The 20,915-nt window shown below is 47.2% G+C and overlaps 1 protein-coding gene across 3 annotated transcripts in view; it reads left to right on the forward strand.

Moving 5' to 3' along the window:
- KHK (ketohexokinase) overlaps positions 1–18,378 on the forward strand; it is a 366,821-nt gene extending 348,443 nt beyond the window's left edge. For all 3 annotated transcript variants that reach the window (XM_088480520.1, XM_088480521.1, XM_088480522.1), the window contains 2 exons: positions 13,437–13,594; positions 18,129–18,378. In XM_088480520.1, coding sequence (XP_088336646.1) covers positions 13,437–13,594; positions 18,129–18,217 — 247 coding nt within the window. In that variant the 3' untranslated portion in view covers positions 18,218–18,378. The remainder of the gene's footprint in view (positions 1–13,436; positions 13,595–18,128) is intronic.
- The last annotated feature ends 2,537 nt before the right edge of the window (positions 18,379–20,915 follow it).

Genomic DNA, 20,915 nt, shown 5'->3' on the forward strand with positions numbered 1-20,915 from the left:
TTACTCAGCGCAGTCTCCCATATACAGACTCAGGAGCACACAGATATACAGGTGTCACATTACTCAGCACAGTCTCCCATATACAGACTCAGGAGCACACAGATATACAGGTGTCACATATCACATTACTCAGCGCAGTCTCCCATATACAGACTCAGGAGCACACAGATATACAGGTGTCACATATCACATTACTCAGCACAGTCTCCATATACAGACTCAGGAGCACACAGATATACAGGTGTCACATATCACATTACTCAGCGCAGTCTCCATATACAGACTCAGGAGCACACAGATATACAGGTGTCACATATCACATTACATAGCACAGTCTCCTATATGCAGACTCAGGAGCACACAGATATACAGGTGTCACATATCACATTACTCAGCGCAGTCTCCCATATACAGACTCAGGAGCACACAGATATACAGGTGTCACATTACTCAGCACAGTCTCCCATATACAGACTCAGGAGCACACAGATATACAGGTGTCACATATCACATTACTCAGCGCAGTCTCCTATATGCAGACTCAGGAGCACACAGATATACAGGTGTCACATATCACATTACTCAGCGCAGTCTCCCATATACAGACTCAGGAGCACACAGATATACAGGTGTCACATTACTCAGCACAGTCTCCCATATACAGACTCAGGAGCACACAGATATACAGGTGTCACATATCACATTTCTCAGCGCAGTCTCCCATATACAGACTCAGGAGCACACAGATATACAGGTGTCACCTATCACATTACTCAGCGCAGTCTCCCATATACAGACTCAGGAGCACACAGATATACAGGTGTCACCTATCACATTACTCAGCGCAGTCTCCCATATACAGACTCAGGAGCACACAGATATACAGGTGTCACATATCACATTACTCAGCGCAGTCTCCTATATGCAGACTCAGGAGCACACAGATATACAGGTGTCACATATCACATTACTCAGCGCAGTCTCCCATATACAGACTCAGGAGCACACAGATATACAGGTGTCACATAACTCAGCACAGTCTCCCATATACAGACTCAGGAGCACACAGATATACAGGTGTCACATATCACATTACTCATCGCAGTCTCCCATATACAGACTCAGGTGCACACAGATATACAGGTGTCACCTATCACATTACTAAGCGCAGTCTCCCATATACAGACTCAGGAGCACACAGATATACAGGTGTCACCTATCACATTACTCAGCGCAGTCTCCCATATACAGACTCAGGAGCACACATATATACAGGTGTCACCTATCACATTACTCAGCGCAGTCTCCCATATACAGACTCAGGAGCACACATATATACAGGTGTCACATATCACATTACTCAGCGCAGTCTCCTATATACAGACTCAGGAGCACACAGATATACAGGTGTCACATTACTCAGCACAGTCTCCCATATACAGACTCAGGAGCACACAGATATACAGGTGTCACATTACTCAGCGCAGTCTCCCATATACAGACTCAGGAGCACACAGATATACAGGTGTCACATTACTCAGCACAGTCTCCCATATACAGACTCAGGAGCACACAGATATACAGGTGTCACATTACTCAGCACAGTCTCCCATATACAGACTCAGGTGCACACAGATATACAGGTGTCACATATCACATTACTCAGCGCAGTCTCCCATATACAGACTCAGGAGCACACAGATATACAGGTGTCACATATCACATTACTCAGCGCAGTCTCCCATATACAGACTCATGAGCACACAGATATACAGGTGTCACATATCACATTACTCAGCACAGTCTCCATATACAGACTCAGGAGCACACAGATATACAGGTGTCACATATCACATTACTCAGCGCAGTCTCCATATACAGACTCAGGTGCACACAGATATACAGGTGTCACATACCACATTACTCAGCGCAGTCTCCCATATACAGACTCAGGAGCACACAGATATACAGGTGTCACACATATTACTCAGCGCAGTCTCCATATACAGACTCAGGAGCACACAGATATACAGGTGTCACATTACTCAGCGCAGTCTCCATATACAGACTCAGGAGCACACAGATATACAGGTGTCACATATCACATTTCTCAGCACAGTCTCCTATATACAGACTCAGGAGCACACAGATATACAGGTGTCACATATCACATTACTCAGCGCAGTCTCCCATATACAGACTCAGGAGCACACAGATATACAGGTGTCACATTACTCAGCACAGTCTCCCATATACAGACTCAGGTGCACACAGATATACAGGTGTCACATATCACATTACTCAGCGCAGTCTCCCATATACAGACTCAGGAGCACACAGATATACAGGTGTCACATATCACATTACTCAGCGCAGTCTCCCATATACAGACTCATGAGCACACAGATATACAGGTGTCACATATCACATTACTCAGCACAGTCTCCATATACAGACTCAGGAGCACACAGATATACAGGTGTCACATATCACATTACTCAGCGCAGTCTCCATATACAGACTCAGGTGCACACAGATATACAGGTGTCACATACCACATTACTCAGCGCAGTCTCCCATATACAGACTCAGGAGCACACAGATATACAGGTGTCACACATATTACTCAGCGCAGTCTCCATATACAGACTCAGGAGCACACAGATATACAGGTGTCACATTACTCAGCGCAGTCTCCATATACAGACTCAGGAGCACACAGATATACAGGTGTCACATATCACATTTCTCAGCACAGTCTCCTATATACAGACTCAGGAGCACACAGATATACAGGTGTCACATATCACATTACTCAGCGCAGTCTCCCATATACAGACTCAGGAGCACACAGATATACAGGTGTCACATTACTCAGCGCAGTCTCCCATATACAGACTCAGGAGCACACAGATATACAGGTGTCACATATCACATTACTCAGCACAGTCTCCATATACAGACTCAGGAGCACACAGATATACAGGTGTCACATATCACATTACTCAGCGCAGTCTCCATATACAGACTCAGGAGCACACAGATATACAGGTGTCACATTACTCAGCACAGTCTCCATATACAGACTCAGGAGCACACAGATATACAGGTGTCACATATCACATTACTCAGCGCAGTCTCCCATATACAGACTCAGGAGCACACAGATATACAGGTGTCACATATCACATTACTCAGCGCAGTCTCCCATATACAGACTCATGAGCACACAGATATACAGGTGTCACATATCACATTACTCAGCACAGTCTCCATATACAGACTCAGGAGCACACAGATATACAGGTGTCACATATCACATTACTCAGCGCAGTCTCCATATACAGACTCAGGTGCACACAGATATACAGGTGTCACATACCACATTACTCAGCGCAGTCTCCCATATACAGACTCAGGAGCACACAGATATACAGGTGTCACACATATTACTCAGCGCAGTCTCCATATACAGACTCAGGAGCTCACAGATATACAAGTGTCACATTACTCAGCGCAGTCTCCCATATACACACTCAGGATCACACAGATATACAGGTGTCACATATCACATTACTCAGCACAGTCTCCCATATACAGACTCAGGAGCACACAGATATACAGTAGTCACATTACTCAGAGCAGTCTCCTATATACAGACTCAGGAGCACACAGATATACAGGGGTCACATATCACATTACTCAGCGCAGTCTCCCATATACAGACTCAGGAGCACACAGATATACAGGTGTCACATATCACATTACTCAGCGCAGTCTCCCATATACAGACTCAGGAGCACACAGATATACAGGTGTCACATTACTCAGCGCAGTCTCCATATACAGACTCAGGAGCACACAGATATACAGGTGTCACCTATCACATTACTCAGCGCAGTCTCCATATACAGACTCAGGTGCACACAGATATACAGGAGTCACATATCACATTACTCAGCGCAGTCTCCCATATACACACTCAGGAGCACACAGATATACAGGTGTCACATATCACATTACTCAGCACAGTCTCCCATATACAGACTCAGGAGCACACAGATATACAGTAGTCACATTACTCAGAGCAGTCTCCTATATACAGACTCAGGAGCACACAGATATACAGGGGTCACATATCACATTACTCAGCGCAGTCTCCCATATACAGACTCAGGAGCACACAGATATACAGGTGTCACATTACTCAGCGCAGTCTCCATATACAGACTCAGGAGCACACAGATATACAGGTGTCACATATCACATTACTCAGCGCAGTCTCCTATATACAGACTCAGGAGCACACAGATATACAGGTGTCACATTACTCAGCGCAGTCTCCCATATACAGACTCAGGAGCACACAGATATACAGGTGTCACATTACTCAGCGCAGTCTCCCATATACACACTCAGGATCACACAGATATACAGGTGTCACATATCACATTACTCAGCGCAGTCTCCATATACAGACTCAGGAGCACACAGATATACAGGTGTCACATATCACATTACTCAGCGCAGTCTCCATATACAGACTCAGGTGCACACAGATATACAGGTGTCACATACCACATTACTCAGCGCAGTCTCCCATATACAGAATCAGGAGCACACAGATATACAGTTGTCACCTATCACATTACTCAGCGCAGTCTCCCATATACAGACTCAGGAGCACACAGATATACAGGTGTCACATATCACATTACTCAGCGCAGTCTCCCATATACAGACTCAGGAGCACACAGATATACAGGTGTCACATATCACATTACATAGTGCAGTCTCCCATATACAGACTCAGGAGCACACAGATATACAGGTGTCACATTACTCAGCACAGTCTCCCATATACAGACTGAGGAACACAGATATACAGGTGTCATATCACGTTACTCAGCACAGTCTCCCATATACAGACTCAGGAGCACACAGATATACAGGTGTCACATTACTCAGCGCAGTCTCCCATATACAGACTCAGGAGCACACAGATATACAGGTGTCACATATCACATTATTCAGCGCAGTCTCCTATATACAGCCTCAGGAGCACACAGATATACAGGTGTCACATATCACATTACTCAGCGCAGTCTCCATATACAGACTCAGGAGCACACAGATATACAGGTGTCACATATCACATTATTCAGCGCAGTCTCCATATACAGACTCAGAAGCACACAGATATACAGGTGTCACATATCACATTACTCAGCGCAGTCTCCTTATACAGACTCAGGAGCACACAGATATACAGGTGTCACATATCACATTACTCTGTGCAGTCTCCCATATACAGACTCAAGAGCACACAGATATACAGGTGTCACATTACTCAGCACAGTCTCCCATATACAGACTCAGGAGCACACAGATATACAGGTGTCACATATCACATTACTCAGCGCAGTCTCCCATATACAGACTCAGGAGCACACAGATATACAGGTGTCACATATCACATTACTCAGCGCAGTCTCCCATATACAGACTCAGGAGCACACAGATATACAGGTGTCACATATCACATTACTCTGCGCAGTCTCCATATACAAACTCAGGAGCACACACATATACAGGTGTCACATATCACATTACTCAGTGCAGTCTCCCATATACAGACTCAGGAGCACACAGATATACAGGTGTCACATATCACATTACTCAGCGCAGTCTCCTATATACAGACTCAGGAGCACACAGATATACAGGTGTCACATTACTCAGCGCAGTCTCCTATATACAGACTCAGGAGCACACAGATATACAGGTGTCACATATCACATTACTCAGCGCAGTCTCCTATATACAGACTCAGGAGCACACAGATATACAGGTGTCACATATCACATTACTCAGCCCAGTCTCCTATATACAGACTCAGGAGCACACAGATATACAGGTGTCACATATCACATTACTCAGCACAGTCTCCCATATACAGACTCAGGAGCACACAGATATACAGTAGTCACATTACTCAGAGCAGTCTCCTATATACAGACTCAGGAGCACACAGATATACAGGTGTCACATATCACATTACTCAGCGCAGTCTCCCATATACAGAGTCAGGAGCACACAGATATACAGGTGTCACATATCACATTACTCAGCGCAGTCTCCTATATACAGACTCAGGTGCACACAGATATACAGGTGTCACATATCACATTACACAGCACAGTCTCCTATATACAGACTCAGGAGCACACAGATATACAGGTGTCACATATCACATTACTCAGCGCAGTCTCCCATATACAGACTCAGGAGCACACAGATATACAGGTGTCACATATCACATTACTCAGCGCAGTCTCCTATATACAGACTCAGGAGCACACAGATATACAGGTGTCACATTACTCAGCACAGTCTCCTATATACAGACTCTGGAGCACACAGATATACAGGTGTCACATATCACATTACTCAGCGCAGTCTTCTATATACAGACTCAGGAGCACACAGATATACAGGTGTCACATATCACATTACTCAGCGCAGTCTCCCATATACAGACTCAGGAGCACACAGATATACAGGTGTCGCATTACTCAGCACAGTCTCCCATATACAGACTCAGGAGCACACAGACATACAGGTGTCACCTATCACATTACTCAGCGCAGTCTCCCATATACAGACTCAGGAGCACACAGATATACAGGTGTCACATATAACATTACTCAGCGCAGTCTCCCATATACAGACTCAGGAGCACACAGATATACAGGTGTCACATATCATATTACTCAGCGCAGTCTCCCATATACAGACTCAGGAGCACACAGATATACAGGTGTCACATATCACATTACTCAGCGCAGTCTCCATATACAGACTCAGGAGCACACAGATATACAGGTGTCACCTATCACATTACTCAGCACAGTCTCCCATATACAGACTCAGGAGCACACAGATATACAGGTGTCGCATTACTCAGCGCAGTCTCCCATATACAGACTCAGGAGCACACAGATATACAGGTGTCACATATCACATTACTCAGCGCAGTCTCCTATATACAGACTCAGGAGCACACAGATATACAGGTGTCACATTACTCAGCACAGTCTCCTATATACAGACTCTGGAGCACACAGATATACAGGTGTCACATATCACATTACTCAGCGCAGTCTTCTATATACAGACTCAGGAGCACACAGATATACAGGTGTCACATATCACATTACTCAGCGCAGTCTCCCATATACAGACTCAGGAGCACACAGATATACAGGTGTCGCATTACTCAGCACAGTCTCCCATATACAGACTCAGGAGCACACAGACATACAGGTGTCACCTATCACATTACTCAGCGCAGTCTCCCATATACAGACTCAGGAGCACACAGATATACAGGTGTCACATATCACATTACTCAGCGCAGTCTCCTATATACAGACTCAGGAGCACACAGATATACAGGTGTCACATTACTCAGCACAGACTCCCATATACAGACTCAGGAGCACACAGATATACAGGTGTCACATTACTCAGCGCAGTCTCCCATATACAGACTCAGGAGCACACAGATATACAGGTGTCACATATCACATTACTCAGCGCAGTCTCCTATATACAGACTCAGGAGTACACAGATATACAGGTGTCACATATCACATTACTCAGCGCAGTCTCCCATATACAGAGTCAGGAGCACACAGATACACAGGTGTCACATATCACATTACTCAGCACAGTCTCCTATATACAGACTCTGGAGCACACAGATATACAGGTGTCACATATCACATTACTCAGCGCAGTCTCCCATATACAGACTCAGGAGCACACAGATATACAGGTGTCACATTACTCAGCGCAGTCTCCCATATACAGACTCAGGAGCACACAGATATACAGGTGTCACATATCACATTACTCAGCGCAGTCTCCCATATACAGACTCAGGAGCACACAGATACACAGGTGTCACATATCACATTACTCAGCACAGTCTCCTATATACAGACTCTGGAGCACACAGATATACAGGTGTCACATATCACATTACTCAGCACAGTCTCCCATATACAGACTCAGGAGCACACAGATATACAGGTGTCACATATCACATTACTCAGCACAGTCTCCCATATACAGACTCAGGAGCACACAGATATACAGTAGTCACATTACTCAGAGCAGTCTCCTATATACAGACTCAGGAGCACACAGATATACAGGTGTCACATATCACATTACTCAGCGCAGTCTCCCATATACAGAGTCAGGAGCACACAGATATACAGGTGTCACATATCACATTACTCAGCGCAGTCTCCTATATACAGACTCAGGTGCACACAGATATACAGGTGTCACATATCACATTACACAGCACAGTCTCCTATATACAGACTCAGGAGCACACAGATATACAGGTGTCACATATCACATTACTCAGCGCAGTCTCCTATATACAGACTCAGGTGCACACAGATATACAGGTGTCACATATCACATTACTCAGCGCAGTCTTCTATATACAGACTCAGGAGCACACAGATATACAGGTGTCACATATCACATTACTCAGCGCAGTCTCCCATATACAGACTCAGGAGAACACAGATATACAGGTGTCGCATTACTCAGCACAGTCTCCCATATACAGACTCAGGAGCACACAGACATACAGGTGTCACCTATCACATTACTCAGCGCAGTCTCCCATATACAGACTCAGGAGCACACAGATATACAGGTGTCACATATCACATTACTCAGCGCAGTCTCCTATATACAGACTCAGGAGCACACAGATATACAGGTGTCACATTACTCAGCACAGACTCCCATATACAGACTCAGGAGCACACAGATATACAGGTGTCACATTACTCAGCGCAGTCTCCCATATACAGACTCAGGAGCACACAGATATACAGGTGTCACATATCACATTACTCAGCGCAGTCTCCTATATACAGACTCAGGAGTACACAGATATACAGGTGTCACATATCACATTACTCAGCGCAGTCTCCCATATACAGACTCAGGAGCACACAGATACACAGGTGTCACATATCACATTACTCAGCACAGTCTCCTATATACAGACTCTGGAGCACACAGATATACAGGTGTCACATATCACATTACTCAGCGCAGTCTCCCATATACAGACTCAGGAGCACACAGATATACAGGTGTCACATTACTCAGCGCAGTCTCCCATATACAGACTCAGGAGCACACAGATATACAGGTGTCACATATCACATTACTCAGCGCAGTCTCCCATATACAGACTCAGGAGCACACAGATACACAGGTGTCACATATCACATTACTCAGCACAGTCTCCTATATACAGACTCTGGAGCACACAGATATACAGGTGTCACATATCACATTACTCAGCACAGTCTCCCATATACAGACTCAGGAGCACACAGATATACAGGTGTCACATATCACATTACTCAGCACAGTCTCCCATATACAGACTCAGGAGCACACAGATATACAGGTGTCACATATCACATTACTCAGCGCAGTCTCCCATATACAGACTCAGGAGCACACAGATATACAGGTGTCACATATCATATTACTCAGCGCAGTCTCCCATATACAGACTCAGGAGCACACAGATATACAGGTGTCACCTATCACATTACTCAGCGCAGTCTCCCATATACAGACTCAGGAGCACACAGATATACAGGTGTCACATATAACATTACTCAGCGCAGTCTCCCATATACAGACTCAGGAGCACACAGATATACAGGTGTCACATATCATATTACTCAGCGCAGTCTCCCATATACAGACTCAGGAGCACACAGATATACAGGTGTCACATATCACATTACTCAGCGCAGTCTCCATATACAGACTCAGGAGCACACAGATATACAGGTGTCACCTATCACATTACTCAGCGCAGTCTCCCATATACAGACTCAGGAGCACACAGATGTACAGGTGTCACCTATCACATTACTCAGCGCAGTCTCCTATATACAGACTCAGGAGCACACAGATATACAGGTGTCACATATCACATTACTCAGCGCAGTCTCCATATACAGACTCAGGAGCACACACATATACAGGTGTCACATTTCACATTACTCAGCACAGTCTCCTATATACAGACTCAGGAGCACACAGATATACAGGTGTCACATATCACATTACTCAGCGCAGTCTCCCATATACAGACTCAGGAGCACACAGATATACAGGTGTCACATATCACATTACTCAGCTCAGTCTCCATATACAGACTCAGGAGCACACAGATATACAGGTGTCACATTACTCAGCGCAGTCTCCCATATACAGACTCAGGAGCACACAGATATACAGGTGTCACATATCACATTACTCAGCACAGTCTCCTATATACAGACTCAGGAGCACACAGATATACAGGTGTCACATATCACATTACTCAGCGCAGTCTCCATATACAGACTCAGGAGCACACAGATATACAGGTGTCACATATCACATTACTCAGCGCAGTCTCCATATACAGACTCAGGAGCACACAGATATACGGGTGTCACATTTCACATTACTCAGCGCAGTCTCCATATACAGACTCAGGAGCACACAGATATACAGGTGTCACATATCACATTACTCAGCGCAGTCTCCCATATACAGACTCAGGAGCACACAGATATACAGGTGTCACATATCACATTACTCAGCGTAGTCTCCTATATACAGACTCAGGAGCACACAGATATACAGGTGTCACATATCACATTACTCAGCGCAGTCTCCATATACAGACTCAGGAGCACACAGATATACAGGTGTCACATTTCACATTACTCAGCGCAGTCTCCATATACAGACTCAGGAGCACACAGATATACAGGTGTCACATATCACATTACTCAGCGCAGTCTCCCATATACAGACTCAGGAGCACAGAGATATACAGGTGTCGCATATCACATTACTCAGCACGGTCTCCCATATACAGACTCAGGAGCACACAGATATACAGGTGTCACCTATCATATTACTCAGCGCAGTCTCCCATATACAGACTCAGGAGCACACAGATATATAGGTGTCACATATCACATTACTCAGCGCAGTCTCCCATATACAGACTCAGGTGCACACAGATATACAGGTGTCACATTACTCAGCGCAGTCTCCATATACAGACTCAGGAGCACACAGATATACAGGTGTCACATTTCACATTACTCAGCGCAGTCTCCATATACAGACTCAGGAGCACACAGATATACAGGTGTCACATATCACATTACTCAGCGCAGTCTCCCATATACAGACTCAGGAGCACACAGATATACAGGTGTCACATATCACATTACTCAGCGCAGTTTCCATATACAGACTCAGGAGCACACAGATATACAGGTGTCACATATCACATTACTCAGCGCAGTCTCCTATATACAGACTCAGGAGCACACAGATATACAGGTGTCACATATCACATTACTCAGCGCAGTCTCCATATACAGACTCAGGAGCACACAGATATACAGGTGTCACATATCACATTACTCAGCGCAGTCTCCATATACAGACTCAGGAGCACACAGATATACAGGTGTCACATTTCACATTACTCAGCGCAGTCTCCATATACAGACTCAGGAGCACACAGATATACAGGTGTCACATATCACATTACTCAGCGCAGTCTCCCATATACAGACTCAGGAGCACACAGATATACAGGTGTCACATATCACATTACTCAGCACAGTCTCCCATATACAGACTCAGGAGCACACAGATATACAGGTATCACATATCACATTACTCAGCGCAGTCTCCCATATACAGACTCAGGAGCACAGAGATATACAGGTGTCACATATCACATTACTCAGCGCAGTCTCCATATACAGACTCAGGAGCACACAGATATACAGGTGTCACATATCACATTACTCAGCACAGTCTCCTATATACAGACTCAGGAGCACACAGATATACAGGTGTCACATTACACAGCGCAGTCTCCATATACAGACTCAGGAGCACACAGATATACAGGTGTCGCATATCACATTACTCAGCACGGTCTCCCATATACAGCCTCAGGAGCACACAGATATACAGGTGTCACATATCACATTACTCAGCGCAGTCTCCCATATACAGCCTCAGGAGCACACAGATATACAGGTGTCACATATCACATTACTCAGCGCAGTCTCCCATATACAGACTCAGGAGCACACAGATATACAGGTGTCACATATCACATTACTCAGCGCAGTCTCCCATATACAGACTCAGGAGCACACAGATATACAGGTGTCACATATCACATTACTCAGCGCAGTCTCCCATATACAGACTCAGGAGCACACAGATATACAGGTGTCACATATCACATTACTCAGCGCAGTCTCCCATATACAGACTCAGGAGCACACAGATATACAGGTGTCACATATCACATTACTCAGCGCAGTCTCCCATATACAGACTCAGGAGCACACAGATATACAGGTGTCACATATCACATTACTCAGCACACTATATACAGACTCAGGAGCACACAGATATTCATCTCACACTACATGGTGTATTGAGGCCACATGTATGAGGACACATCTGTACATGTATGCCATTAATATTGCTATAGATCTGGTACCATGTACAATATAGTTTTGTTAGTATATTACAGTCCTGTTTTTGTATATATCCCTAGAATCACTTCTATTAGTACCATCCTTCCTGTCCCTTTGGATTTGTGTGACCAATGTCTATTCTGTATCCTGTTTCCCTTGATGCATGAGAGCTGACATTAGCCATAGATGTACAGGTTTTATTATCTGCTTAATCCATACTTGCCTACCCTCCCGATTTGGTCGGGAGCCTCCCGAAAATCGGGTGCCGCTTCCGACCTCCCGGGAAGGCAGGCAATCCTCCCGGCCCCTGGCGATGTGCCCGCAACCCCCAGCGCTTTTAGATCACAAACCCCGGCAGCAGGGGGGACGGTTACGCGATTCGTGGCTCCGCCCCCGGCTGCACAATGCCATTAATCACGGCATTGTGAAGAGGGGGCGGAGCCACGATGACGTGATCGTGTTGTCACGCCCCCATGCTCCGCCCCCAATGCCGCATCATGCCGGGCCCCGCCCCCTTTGGTCGCGTCACGCCCCCAGCCCTGTAAGCACGACTGCTCCCTCCCTGAAGGAGGGAGCTAAATGTCGGCAAGCATGACTTAATCACCAACAGATGACTTCCCCTGTATCAGGCTTACACGGTCATGGTCTCCGTGGGTACTGAAGCGATGAGCTCCTGGTAATTGCATTGTCCCAATGACTGTTGTAGAAATGAATGATGTACACGGTGTAATTGTGCAGCCAGAGGAGCAGGGAGTGTCGTGTCCTGTATTGCTGCTGACAGAAGCTTTCCTCTTCCCTCAGGGCGTACCTGGTCTGTGCTTGGGCTGATCAAGGAGCTGATGCTCTGGGACCTGATGGATGCGTCATTCATTCTGCCTCCTTTCCACCCAATACCATTATTGATACATTGGGGGCTGGAGACACGTTTAATGCTTCTGTCATATTTGCTTTATATAAAGGTAAGTAGTCATTCCTTTCAGCATTACGCTCATTCCACCCCGACTCCTTCCACCGGCACCGGAAACCCCCTACTACTGAGTATGTGTGGGCTCGTTAGTGGAACACTGCCTGGGTGGTGTCAGCTAATTCCCACTGATTCCTCACTGTGGACTAGGCGGCACTGAGTAGCTGGCAAAGGGTTTGAGCTTGGAGAATCTGGGTTCAATTCAAAACAGTCGGGGAATGGAGTAACAATTGGCGCTACTCTGGTGGTCAGCAGGTGCAGGCGTCTGAAGGCGACATTTGTATTGCTCACTGGGCCTGATTCAGACCCGGACGCTATTTGCGGCCGCTCGCTCTCAAAAAGGGGCCGGATATTTAAATTGAGCGCTCGCTCTTTGCGGTGTGAGGACGCCTCTATGTCTGCCAGTTTATGCTAAATGCGCTCGCTATTTTTTCAAGACGCCCTTTTGCTGTTTGCAAATCACATCATCTCCTGTTTTTATTAGATTAATCGGTAACATCGAACGGCATCTGAACTGCTCGCAGCGTTTGAGGTAGGAATTACTTCCCGCTATCACTGCGAGCAGTTCAGGCTAAAAGACAACCAAGTATTGTATTGTATTGTATTGTATTGTATTTATTGTTGTCATCAGCAAAACAAGTTTGACAGACGAAATTACATTGCACTTTTGTAAAACAGTGAATAGCAATCCATGGTAAAGGTTATCACAAACAATTTCACAAAAATAATAAAATTAAAATTAACTAAAGAGATACAATCATAGCATTCAACATGCGCACAGCAGATGGAAGAAAACTAACCCTCAAGCGACTCGTACGTGCCCGAAGTACTCTAAACCGCTTTAAAGATGGGAGCTTATCAAAAAATTCATGAAATGGATGGCTTGGATCCGATATGATACCTTTGGTTCTCTTTAGAACCCTAAGCCCATAAACATCATGAATAGTTGGCAACTGCACGCCAATGATTTTGCTGGCGGTCCTAACAACCCGTTCCAGTGCACTTCTTTCACTCGCTGTGCAGTTGCCATACCAGATAATGATACCAAACGTCAGAATGCTCTCAGTTGAGCATCTGTAAAAGTTTAGCATAGTTACTTTGCTAACTCCCGAGGCCCTCAAACGTCTTAGGAAAAACAAACGCTGTTGCGCCTTTTTAATTAGGGACAGTGTATTTAAAGACCATGTCAAATCTGCCGCAACCTGGATACCCAGAAATTTAAAAGACTCAACTATATCAACATCCTGGTTGTTAATAGACACTGGCAATTTCTGCTCTAAACATCTCCTACGAAAATCAATTACCAGTTCTTTTGTCTTGTCACCATTTAGGAGCAAGTGATTATCACCACTCCAAGAAACCAAATTTTTGATCTCTTTCCTATAATGGGACTCATCATTCCTGCTAATTAACCCAACGACTGCAATATCATCAGCAAATTTGATGATTTTCACAGAATCAGAAGTCGACACGCAGTCGTGGGTAAATAGCGAGTATAATAGGGGGCTGAGAACACAACCCTGGGGAACACCAGTCTTAATCAACACTTCCCCCGACACAGCACCTCCAATTCTAACTACTTGTGGTCTATCAGTTAAAAAGTTTAAAACCCAGTTACAAATAGACCCACTTAACCCCAAGTCAAACAACTTAGATGTTAGTGAGATGGGAATAACCGTATTAAAAGCAGAACTAAAATCAACAAAGAGTATCCGAACATAAGAATCCCTCACTTCCAAATGAGCTAAAATAGAGTGAAGTGCTGTAAGTACCGCATCATCAGTGCAACGATTTTTCCTATATGCAAACTGAAAAGGATCAAAATCTACTGGGAAAAAAGATTGAATATGTCCTAATACCAGCCTTTCAAAGCATTTCATTATCAATGAAGTTAGTGCAATTGGGCGATAATCATTAAGGCATTTTACTACCCCCTTTTTTGGAACTGGAACAATATAAGTGACGTGGTCGATGACGCTGCTTTGCTAATTATGCACTCCCATTAAACGCCCTTTTGACCATTGGGCACGCCTGCGTTCTCACAACCACTCCGCCGTTTTCAAGCACCTTCCCCTGTTACCACCCACAAATGGCACATTCTGTCACTCAAATTAGCAGCCCCTCTGTGTTTTACGAGCGCACGATTTCCATCCGCAATAACTGGTTTGCGCACGCGCATTGCGAACCATATGCATGTGCAGTTGTGCTACCATCGCTCAGAGCGAGCGTGCGGACGCTTACAATCGGGTCTGAATCAGGCCCTCTGTCTTTCTAAAAAGACAAGACACATACCGGTTTTCTCAGACTTTCTTTTATGCAGTTTTAGAACACAATACCACAGGGGGTAAGCGTGTCCCGGGGTCAGTAACTAATGTGCTGTGCATGTCCATGTTTAAGACTCTGCCTAATGGATAGCAGGGAGAGGTTATTTCTCTGTACCTAAGACAGGTAACCACACCCCAGATACCGGCAATCTGGAGTAGGGGATTGTTCCCTTCAAACCTTTACTTCCAGGATTCTGCTGGGGGACCTTACCACTATCTCTGGCCGAATTTGGGCTTCAAAGGCAGGGAGACTAGATCCCCAGGCAGCAGTCTCCTGGCCACAGAGTGGGAGCTCTTTGGAGCTCCAGGAAATCAATTAGCTGGCTGTTCTGGCCATCTCTTCCAGCACCTCCTCATACCACTCTGATACAGGAGGCTGCGGGGGACTGGGGTACTAAGCCCACTGCCCAGGGGTACTAAGGCTGCAGTGCTACAAAAGAATATACACTTGTACATGTCCTGATGTTTGCTGACTTCCCTCCGTGCTCTGCCTCTAACCATCACCTTACCACAACTGCCTAAAGTGGCCCGATCTGCGGCACACATCAATTCAATACCGGCTGCCTGGCACCAGTGTGGTGTTTAAAATTGGTGCCTACCACTGATAAGTTCATTGTACAATGGCATAGCGGCACAAGGATTAACCCCTTCTGTGCCATGTCTGTCAGCGACGTGGGGGAAGTGGGGAGCTGGCCACACTGTTGCTGCTGTGAGAGGTCAGCATTATAAGCCATCAATTATAATGCTGCCATTAATGACTGGCATTTCTGTGTCATGCCCTGTATGGAGATAGTAAGTGTGTTACTGGTGTGTTAGTAATACCGCGACCATCGGTGAGGGAAGTGTGACTGTGGTTACTATTAGGCAGCAGCGATATCGGGCACTGATAATGAGGCCGCCGCTGATGACTGGCATTTCTGTGCTGTTACCATCGGTGGGGAAAGTGTGACTGTGGTTACTGTGAGGCAGCAGCGATATCGGGCACTGATGATGAGGCCGCTGCTGATGACTGGCATTTCTGTATTGTTACCATCGGTGGGGAAAGGGTAACTGCGGTTACTGTTAGGCAGCAGCGATATCGGGCACCAATAATGAGGCCGCCGCTGATGACTGGCATTTCTGTGCTGTTACCATCGATGGGGAAAGTGTGACTGTAGTTACTGTGAGGCAGCAGCGATATCGGGCACTGATAATGAGGCCGCCGCTGATGACTGGCATTTCTGTGCTGTTACCATCGGTGGGGAAAGTGTGACTGTGGTTACTGTGAGGCAGCAGCGATATCGGGCACTGATGATGAGGCCGCCGCTGATGACTGGCATTTCTGTGCTGTTACCATCGGTGGGGAAAGTGTGACTGTAGTTACTGTGAGGCAGCAGCGATATCGGGCACTGATAATGAGGCCGCCGCTGATGACTGGCATTTCTGTGCTGTTACCATCGGTGGGGAAAGTGTGACTGTGGTTACTGTGAGGCAGCAGCGATATCGGGCACTGATGATGAGGCCGCCGCTGATGACTGGCATTTCTGTGCTATAGTTAGTGATCGATCATTTCTCTCCTTGTTCAATAAACTTTGGGCCTGATTCAGAGCCACTCGTAAGCGGCAGCTCGTTCACTCCGAGCGATGTTAGCCCAACTGCGCATGCGTACGGATCGTTATACGCATGCGCGAACCCGTCAGTGCGGCCGAAATTCATGTGCTCGCAAAATAGCGAATGCCTGCTAATTTGAGTGACAGGATGAGGCGTATGTGGGTGGTAACAGGGGAAGGTGCTTGAAAACGGGGAGTGGAGATCCAATCGCAGGCGTGCTTAAAGGTCAAAACGGGCGTTTTATGGGTGTGCATAATTAAAACATCAGCGTCACTGACCACGTCACTGGGTTATTTTATAGCCAGAACTACTCGCAAAATAGCGGTAGCAAAAACCAACCACAAGAATAGCGAGCAGCTCATACCCTGTTCGATGTACTCGATTAATCTAATAAATAGCGGACATGACGTAGGATGCGAGCGGCCAGGGGGCGTAGTTTCCCAAAAAACGACCGCAAGTTTTGTTCCCTCGTTCAGACCTAGAGGCGTGAACAGACCGCAAACAGCGAATGGTTCATTTGAATAGCCACCCCTATTTTCAGGACGAGTGAGCGCTAGTTGCGTCCGGCTCTGAATCAGGCCCTTTATTTGTTAAAATGTTTCTCCCTCTTCTCAGGTCAGACTGTGCAGGAGGCGCTTACATTTGGCTGCCGTATAGCGGGCAAGAAGTGCGGAATACAAGGCTACGATGGGATTGTTTCATGACCTGTAACCTTTCAGAACAGAGAACATTATCCCGGATACAGAAGACGACATTGTTGGGACATCACATAAATATTAATCCCTCTTTCTCACTGTAAATAAACGTAGAACTTCTCTTTAGTCAGCACTTAATCCATTTCTAATAAAATCATTGTAGATTCTAACGGTGTCTCCGTGTCCATGCCTCCTCCTCATTAGGCTTCTGACCTCCGTGTCCATGCCTCCTCCTCATTAGGCTTCTGGCCTCCATGTCCATGCCTCCTCATTAGGCTTCTGGCCTCCATATCCATGCCTCCTCCTCATTAGGTTTCTGGCCGTGTCCATGCCTCCTCCTCATTAGGCTTCTGGCCTCCGTGTCCATGCCTCCTCATTAGGCTTCTGGCCTCCATGTCCATGCCTCCTCCTCATTAGGCTTCTGGCCGTGTCCATGCCTCCTCCTCATTAGGCTTCTGGCCTCCGTGTCCATGCCTCCTCTTCATTAGGCTTCTGGCCTCCGTGTCCATGCCTCCTCCTCATTAGGCTTCTGGCCTCCGTGTCCATGCCTCCTCATTAGGCTTCTGGCCTCCATGTCCATGCCTCCTCCTCATTAGGCTTCTAGCCGTGTCCATGCCTCCTCCTCATTAGGCTTCTGGCCTCCGTGTCCATGCCTCCTCATTAGGCTTCTGACCTCAGTCTCCATGCCTCCTCCTCATTAGGCTTCTGGCCGTGTCCATGCCTCCTCATTAGGCTTCTGGCCATGTCCGTGCCTCCTCCTCATTAGGCACAGTGGGGGATGGGAGAGCACAGTGTGAGAGAGGGATGGGATAGCACACAGTGGAGGATGGGAGAGCACAGTGTGAGGGGATGGGAGAGCACACAGTGGGGGATGGGAGAGCACACAGTGGGGGATGGGAGGGCACAGTGTGAGGGGATGGGAGAGCACAGAGTGGGGGATGGGAGAGCACACAGTGGGGGATGGGAGGGCACAGTGTGAGAGGGGGATGGGAGAGCACACAGTGGGGGATGGGAGAGCACAGTTGGGGATGGGAGAGCACAGTGTGAGAGGGGGATGGGAGAGCACACAGTGGGGGATGGGAGAGCACAGTGTGAGGGGATGGGAGAGCACAGTTGGGGATGGGAGAGCACAGAGTGGGAGATGGGAGCGCACAGAGTGGGAGATGGGAGCGCACAGAGTGGGGGATGGGAGAGCACACAGTGGGGGATGGGAGAGCACAGTGGGGGATGGGAGAGCACAGTGTGAGGGGGATGGGATAGCACACAGTGGGGGATGGGAGGGCACAGTGTGAGAGGGGGATGGTAGAGCACTGTGTGAGGGGATGGGAGAGCACAGTGTGAGAGGGGGATGGGAGAGCATAATGGGGGATGGGAGGGTGCAGTGTGAGAGGGGGATGGGAGAGCACAGAGTGGGGGATGGGAGAGCACACAGTGGGGGATGGGAGGGCACAGTGTGAGGGGATGGGAGAGCACAGTTGGGGATGGGAGAGCACAGAGTGGGGGATGGGAGGGCATAATGGGGGATGGGAGAGCACAGTGGGGGATGGGAGAGCACACAGTGGGGGATGGGAGGGCACAGTGTGAGAGGGATAGGAGAGCACACAGTGGGGGATGGGAGAGCACAGTGTGAGAGGGGGATGGGAGAGCACAGTTGGGGATGGGAGAGCACAGAGTGGGGGGTGGGAGAGCACACAGTGGGGGATGGGAGAGCACACAGTGGGGGATGGGAGAGCACAGTGGGGGCTGGGAGAGCACAGTGTGAGAGGGGGATGGGATAGCACACAGTGGGGGATGGGAGGGCACAGTGTGAGAGGGGGATGGTAGAGCACTGTGTGAGGGGATGGGAGAGCACAGTGTGAGAGGGGGATGGGAGAGCATAATGGGGGATGGGAGAGCACACAGTGGAGGATGGGAGGGCGCAGTGTGAGGGGGGGATGGGAGAGCCCACAGTGGAGGATGGGAGGGCGCAGTGTGAGGGGGGGATGGGAGAGCACACAGTGGGGGATGGGAGAGCACAGTGTGAGGGGGTAATGGAGAACACAGTGGGGGATGGGAGGGCACACAGTGGGGGATGGGATGGCACAGTGTGAGAGGGTATGGGAGAGCACAGTGTGAGGGGATGGGAGAGCACAGTGTGAGAGGGTAATGGAGAACACAGTAGGGGATGGGAGGGCACACAGTGGGGGATGGGAGTGCACACAGTGGGGGATGGGATGGCACAGTGTGAGAGGAGGTGGGAGAGCACACAGCGGGGGATGGGAGGGCACAGGTTGAGGGGGGATGGGAGAGCACAGAGGGACGGGCGCGCACAGTTTGGGATGGGGGATGGGAGAGCACAGTGTGAAAGGGGGGATGGGAGAACACACAATGGGGAATGGGATGGCACATATATAGGTACACTGGTATATATATATATATATATATATGTATATATATATGTACAGTGGTGTGTGTGTATATATATATATATATATATATATATATATATATATATATAGGGACAGTGGTGTATATATTGTGGCAGTATCTCCAGATTTGGCGTTGGTGAGCTGCAGATTCTGTGTGGGGTTGCAGAGATCCCCCCACACAGCTTAGAAATACTGAGTTGTGACGCACCTGTGGGTGCCTTGTGGAGAGAGCTCAGGTGTGGGCTAATGAAAAGGCAGACCAGTCAAATGTGGGACTGTGGTAGCCAGAGAGCCCAGTG

Source organism: Taudactylus pleione, unplaced genomic scaffold, assembly GCF_031769625.1.
Source record: "Taudactylus pleione unplaced genomic scaffold, aTauple2 ptg000254l, whole genome shotgun sequence".
In the NCBI taxonomy this organism is placed as follows: domain Eukaryota; kingdom Metazoa; phylum Chordata; class Amphibia; order Anura; family Myobatrachidae; genus Taudactylus; species Taudactylus pleione.